The sequence below is a fragment of the Ceratotherium simum genome, chromosome 3 (genome assembly GCF_057802395.1).
Source record: "Ceratotherium simum simum isolate JZ-2026a chromosome 3, ASM5780239v1, whole genome shotgun sequence".
Taxonomy (NCBI): Eukaryota; Metazoa; Chordata; class Mammalia; order Perissodactyla; family Rhinocerotidae; genus Ceratotherium; species Ceratotherium simum.
Genome location: NC_141902.1, coordinates 17799516 through 17806886, shown reverse-complemented (window position 1 = coordinate 17806886; position 7371 = coordinate 17799516). Strand labels below are relative to the sequence as shown.

Below are 7371 nucleotides of genomic sequence, written 5' to 3'. Positions count from 1 at the left end.
CCACCCTGTCTCTCTTTACATATACACTGATCCTATCTGAAATGGTCTACAACCAGCTGGCCTGAAAAAGGTGTTAACTGGTTGGAATAATATAGATACTCCACTAAATCTTCTGGGTCTAACAATTTTGCAGCTTGTGTAAAGGGAATGAAAGGATTATGTAGCAGAGAGGAAGAACTGAAATTGCCTTTGACACTACATAAAAATTTGATAAAGTGGAGTTATGGGAAGACAATAAACCACTCCCCCTTTATTAAAAGCTTGCAAATATAATCAATTCATGTAACAAGAATTTTTATAAACAACAAAAATGAGTTTAACACCATGATTTCTCCCCAGTAAACAGACCACAAATTCTGTCGAGAGCACCACTCTAAAAAATTAAACTTAGGGGCGAGTCTGGTAGCGTAGCAGTTAAGTTCATGCATTCTGCTTCGCTGGCCTGGGGTTCGCCAGTTCAGATCCTGGGCACAGACCTACTCACCGCTCATCAAGCCATGCTGAGGTGGTGTCCCATATAGAAGAGCTACAACTCTACAACTATGATACACAACTATGTACTGGGGCTTTGGGGAGAAAAAAGAAAAAGAGGAAGATTGGCAAAAGATGTTAGTGCAGGGCCCATCTTCCTCAAAAAAGAAAAAAAAAATTTATCTTAAATGAAAACCAAGCCTATAGTCTTTAGCCCTTTTAAAAATGCTTTTTCTCTAACTTCATAAAGAACAAAGTTTTGAGGCACCTGAAGTAATCAGGGAAGCTACTTTGACTTAAAGATCAGCAAGAGAGCAGAAATGAGCACTTTATTAAGTTACTATCAATTATTTTTTATAAGTAAACATAATAAAGGGTTAACAAATGAAAAGTAGCGAGTAAAGAGAATTTTCAAAATGATATATTATAATCCATTTTAGCAGGCACCTCTAAATTTCAAATATGCTAGCCCATTTACAACTTAACACGTTAAATGAGATGTTAGTCTTCAGTGGATAACTTAAAAAATCTGAAATATGAGAAAAGTACATATTAAAGTTGGTATATAAAAAATTCTTAAACTTTTATAAAGCACCACAGAATAGTCAAAGAATCTTTGTAATTTCCCATAAGTCACAAATGGAAGCACATAAATAAAATGAAAATAAGACATTCTTTCTGCATCCATTTAGTCTCTTCCAAATATTTAATATTGTAGAGAAAAATACAACCAAAGTAGATAAGAGAAAAATAAACATATATACTAATTTTTATTCATTTCAGTTTTAATACATTCCAAAAGCGGTGAATGTTTATGCATTGCAATAATGGTAATCACATTTCAGTTAAACACTAAATGCATTGGTTTGGAATAGCTGCCAGAAACAACACTAGCTTTGGAAAAGCTTGTTCTTAAATTATTTCAACCAAAAAAAAAAAAAAAAAAAAAAGAGGAGGAGGAGAAAAGTGCCCTTTTAATTTATTAAGTTGAATCTTCATTTCAAAAAGGCAAAAAACTAGTATTTTAAGAAAATTTCTGAAAACTCAGTGTTTCACCAGCAATGACTAAAATTGGCACTTGGATTTTTATGGTAGATCAAATTTCTCACTGTACACACAATGTAATTTTTTTTTGCAGCAGGCATTCAAACAAAATTTTGCCACATAAGTTTTCTAATGTTACCTTCCAATTCCATTTCCAATTTCCTTCAAAGAAAAAGGATATTACCTTGTTGAAGGAAAAAGTTTCAAGATATTAATATTTAACATTATTTATAAGGACTTTTTATTAATAAATAATGCAGTTTATTCTCTGCTGAACTTTGTTGTGAGAACAGGTATGACTATACAGGAACGACAACACTATTAACTGAAATTTAGATTTAATAAAGTAATAAGATGTCTAAAGAAATGATTTAAAACTGCATCTCTGCATTTTTTGGTTATTTTGAATTATCTAACTTATTTCAGTAGAAGATTTTTTTATCCCCAAATGGCGTGAAATACTTAGAAAGGCATTCTGAAAAGTGTTAACTGTTCTAATCTTATTAGAATATCAACAAACAGTACAAAGTTAAAAAGAACAGCATAAAAATGAAGGACTCACTGAGAAATCATCTCCATTTCCTACTTTAATGATGGAGAGTAAAGTATTGCACTTTATTATTCAACACAAAATAATGTAGCCAACAGTAACTTACAGGTAACACAATTTAATATTTATTATATGCATTTTATATACATTATTTTTCAACAGCTGTACGTTTGCTATGTGGTACAATCTTAAAAATTTGCTGATTCATAGTTTGTAAAACAAAAACCTTACAAAACTCATCAAAACTCGCAAACTGATCAGAAAAGTTTTTTGGAAGACTAGAAAAAATACTTTATTGTCTTAATCATGCATTACACAAACAAAATCTTTAGTTACACCATAAAATTAAGCACATCTGAAAAAATAAAACAGGGATGACTAGTCCAAACACAGCAGATTTCTGTATCCTGATTCGACTATTTTTGTATCCTATTTGTAATGCAAATAAAATTTTACTCCAAATATTTTTAAACAACAGAGTTTTGTTTGGAATCATGGTAAACCAAGATATGTATCTGGGGAGAATCACCTTGGTTTGTAACTCAAACTATAAAATATTCCATTTTTAGTCTATTTTAGACTATTCAAAGAGTTCCAAAATAGATATACAGGTTCCTTTAGCACATTAATAAAAGGATATAAAGACCAACAAAAAGTGAAATAAATAATAGGCTATTAGCAAGATGGATAATCCTTGATAAATAAACTTGTAAATACAGTAAGATGTACAAAATATCACATAGTGATAGGATGCCAAGATTAGGTTTTTTTTTTCTAGAGAGTTCATTTGGAGTACTAAACCCCACTGTTTTATTTTAATACACTTAATAGTCCTCGGTTTATGAAGACAATTATGTGATGATGAAGGTGATTTAGCATCTTATGGAAGGACTTAGCTGAGCTGTATTAGGCAAAAGAAGGAAAGAGTGTGGTTACACGGCAGCGGGTCAGTGAGATCTCTGTGTTTTAGGGTTGTATAATGCAGAAAAACTTCAATATAATCTTGAGCACTGTTGTGACAGGCTAAATATATAAAAAGACTTATAAAAACTAGAATTTTATCCAAACATTTTGTGCAACTAATGCTAAAATATTTTAAGTTAAATTTTCTTTTTTTTTTTTTAAAGCAAAATAAGTTTAAAAGGGAATCTGTGGCATTCAACTGATAAACAGAAGATCACTAAGAGATGAAAAAAAGCTACTCTTGGAGCTCACTTCCCCCCAACAAGAGCACCACATTCCTAACCCTAAGGCAGCACACAGAGTCCAAAATAAAAGTCTTTTTGTAAGATCAGACTCCACATTGGCTTAAAGATACCTAAAAAACAGACATACGCTCAGTTCATATCCAGTACAGGCCACAAATATTGGAGTCCTTTTTTTGTCCCACAAAATACAGTAATTACAATTAAATTAATGAGCCTGACATTAAGATGTGATTTCTACCAATTTATGCCTGCCCTAAATAGCCTTCACCAGGCAGATCACATGTAGTGTCATATCAGTAACCTTTCTGATGGCAGTGATGCAGACCCTCTTTCTGTCCAAGCAAATCTGTTGTTATGATGTGAGTTTTTGTCGATTCACACAAACACTTTGGCAAGGGCATCAGCCCCTGCACTGGCAATATATGCTTTTGATGGATGGAAAGCAACATCATAAATTGATTCATCTAATTTCTTCCTATGTGCTGTTATTTCTTGTACACATGTCTTGCTGTCCAAATTCCACAATCTAATAGAACAATCATGGCCTGTAAAAGAACAAATAAAGTATATTATTGAGTAATAATTCTTTTATAAAGTTTGTAGGCAATACAGGAAGTTCAGACTTACTTCCAGACATTAAATAGATTCCATTAGGATCTACTGCTAGACTTGTAACAGCATCCAAATGAGCTACCATAGAATGGATCATTTTACCTAAATAAAACATAACAGAGAAAATTAAGTTTTCACAAATAGTTACTAATTTGAGAGATCAGAAACCATAATATAGCATCAATATAAAATAGACAATCACTACAGCAACATTTTTTTATTGTGGTAAAATATACATAACATAAAATTTACCCTTTTAACCATTTGAGAGGGTACAATTCAGTGGCTTTCAGAACATTCACAACGATGTGCAACCATCATCATCACCTAGTTCAGAACACTTTCATCACTGCAAAAGGAAACTCCATACCCACTTAGCAGTCATTCCCCATTTCTCCCCTCCCCCAAGTCCTTGGCAACCACTAATCTACTTTCTCTATGGATTGGCCTATTCTGGATGCTTCATACAAATGAAATCATACAACAACATATGGCTTTTTTGTCTGCCTTCTGTCACTTAGTATGATGTTTTCAAGTTTCATCCACTATAATAATTTTAAAGAGAATTTTAATTCTAATGCAGAACTTTCCCAATTACTCCTAAAAAAGACATCTGTGTGACATGAATCTGATAGTATCTGGTAGACAGTGGAAAACAGAATCACTATAAGATCGGGCCGGCCCCATGGCTTAGCGGTTAAGTGCCCGCGCTCCACTACTGGCGGCCCAGGTTCGGATCCCGGGCGCGCACCGACGCACCGCTTCTCCGGCCATGCTGTGGCCACATCCCACATACAGCAACTAGAAGGATGTGCAACTACGACATACAACTATCTACTGGGGCTTTGGGGAAAAAAAGGAGGAGGACTGGCAATAGATGTTAGCTCAGAGCCCGTCTTCCTCAGCAAAAAGAGAAGGATTAGCATGGATGTTAGCTCAGGGCTGGTCTTCCTCACAGAAGAAAAAAAAAAAATCACTATAGGATTGCATCAAAAGCTTAATATCATGTAAACTAGAATTAAAATGAAAATAGAATCTTTCTCATTAAGAGATGTAAGGATTATTTTAAATACAGGGTTAATGATAAATAAATCACCAGAGAATATATTCCTCCCCAAAGATTCTAGTATCATCAAATTTATTTATCCTTGGAAATGTCAATCATTTTATATATTAGAAACAAAAAAAAAAGGTAAACGGTGGGAGTATATCAGAGAAATTATTCTGGATTTCCCCACATAGGAACAAAGACACTGTTCTGGAAAATGTAATTTAATGAATATCTCCGCTGAAGATTTGGGAAGCAAACAAGATTCAATAGCAAGTAGAAATTAAAAAACAAGTTGTGAATACAAAGTTGTCTTGCACAAATACTTTGGCACTGGGCTTCCTCCAGTGGAGACCACAGAAGTCACAAGGCTTCTGACCCCTCCCAAGAACTAGGACCCTTCCTTCACCAACATATACTTGCAGCTTCTCACATTTAACCAATTTCATGTCAGCCCAATGAGTCTGCTACCACTCCTCTTCCCCCACCAAGATTAATTCTTTCCTCCTGTAACTGAGGAAACGAGGGACACATGCAGTCACCTGTTCTCCCCTCCCTGGCACCTTAAGCCCCCTGACTTGGGTAATCAATATTACAGGCCTCTATGAAATGGAGAAGAAATAGACTGACGTAAAAAAATGTGGACTCTGGAAGCAAACTGTATGAGTTTGAATCCAAATCCTGTAATTTTTCTCTGTTGTGTAACACTGCACAAATTACTTCTTTTAAGCCTTTTATTTCCACTGTAAAATGGAGATATATAATAGTACTATATCTACCTTATAGAGTTACTAGAAGAGAAAACATGTTAATATATATATGTAAATCAAATAGATGTAAATCAAATAGAAGGATGTCTCACTCACAGTAAGCAATACAGCACTAGGCTATAATTTCTAAGGTGACAGGACATTTTGTTTTGTTCACCAAGCATTGAGAATTATGCCAAGGATATGGCAGATACTCAAAAGTTTTGCTGAATGAATGAGTCCACAACCAGTTCAGGACCTTCTTCCTCCAAGTCCTCCACATCCCTCACTTGTACTACAGCCTCCTCCCAGGCTCACTCACTAGTTAAGTCTGTCAGGCACAGTATATACAACTCGAATTTGTGCCTCTACCAAAATTTTAAAAGTCATGAGCCCTGAAGATCTCTGTGGAATAGGAGGAATTGAAATTTTTAATTTCTTTTCTTTTTGTTTTTGTGAGGAAGATCAGCCCTGAGCTGACATCTGATGCCAATCCTCTTTTTTGCTGAGGAAGATTGGCCCTGGGCTAACATCTGTGCCCATCTTCCTCTACATTATACGGGATGCCACCACAGCATGGCTTGACAAGCAGTGCGTCGGTTCGCGCCCAGGATCCGAACCTGTGAACCCAGGGCTGCTGAAGCGGAGTGCACGCACTTAACCTCTACGCCACCAGGCCGGCCCCAAATTTTTAATTTCTTTAAAGTCAAGGATCTACCATATAGTGCAACTTGAATAATCTTTCTAAACGAATTTTCCAAATCCCTGCTCGAATATTTTAAAAGTGATCTTCATAGTGCATAGGATAAACAAAAACCCATTATTCTTAGCCTCGTTCTGAAAAATTCTCCTCAATAGACTGTTTTCCTTCTCTAAACTTACCTTTTTGGCTTTGCCTATAAGAAACTTCTGTTCCAGCCCAAGTTCCTACCACCGTGCCTCTGCTCGAAATATGCCCTTATTTTGGAATTTCTTACTATCTTCTTCACTTAAAAAAAAAAAATTTTACCATCCCTTCAAGGCAAAAAAGCTCAAACTCTCACTCTTGGAAGCCTCCTTTATGTAACAGGGCTCATCTTACTGCATGTATGTATGAGCACACACACTCATACATATCCTATTTTCCCCAGACAACAATAAGCCCCCAGAAAGCAGAAACCCCATATTATACATGATACTAGCCAGTGCAGTGCAGAATACAAAATGCTAAGTATACTTTTGTTGTCAAAATCAATATTTATTGAACTCATTCATAGTATCAATTTCTATAATGTTTCAGATAAAAAACTCAATAAATTTACTATTCATTTGATAGAATAATATTCTATTATCAACTTAGCTAATCAGCAACATTGGTTATGGAGATATTCTAGTTTATCACATTTAAACCTATTTTCAAAGAAGGATTTCTTTGAAAACAATATTTCTGAACACATTTTATAGTTTTAAGATTTTTTTTTTTTTTTTTTTTTTTATTTATTTTTCCCCCAAAGCCCCAGTACATAGTTGTCTGTCATAGCTGCACATCCTTCTAGTTGCTGTATGTGGGACGCGGCCTCAGCATGGCTGGAGGGGTGGTGCCTCGGTGCGCGCCCGGGATCCGAACCCGGGCCGCCGGCAGCAGAGCGCACGCACTTAACCGCTAAGCCACGGGGCCGGCCCCACATTTTATAGTTTTAACTCAATGTT

At 35.3% G+C, this 7371-nt stretch overlaps 1 protein-coding gene across 3 annotated transcripts in view; it reads right to left on the bottom strand.

Moving 5' to 3' along the window:
• Positions 1–2167: 2167 nt before the first annotated feature.
• STRN3 (striatin 3) overlaps positions 2168–7371 on the bottom strand; it is a 105920-nt gene continuing 100716 nt past the window's right edge. For all 3 annotated transcript variants that reach the window (XM_004421142.3, XM_014780433.2, XM_004421143.3), the window contains 2 exons: positions 3901–3987; positions 2168–3818 (listed from right to left, as the gene is read on the bottom strand). In XM_004421142.3, coding sequence (XP_004421199.1) covers positions 3649–3818; positions 3901–3987 — 257 coding nt within the window. In that variant the 3' untranslated portion in view covers positions 2168–3648. The remainder of the gene's footprint in view (positions 3819–3900; positions 3988–7371) is intronic.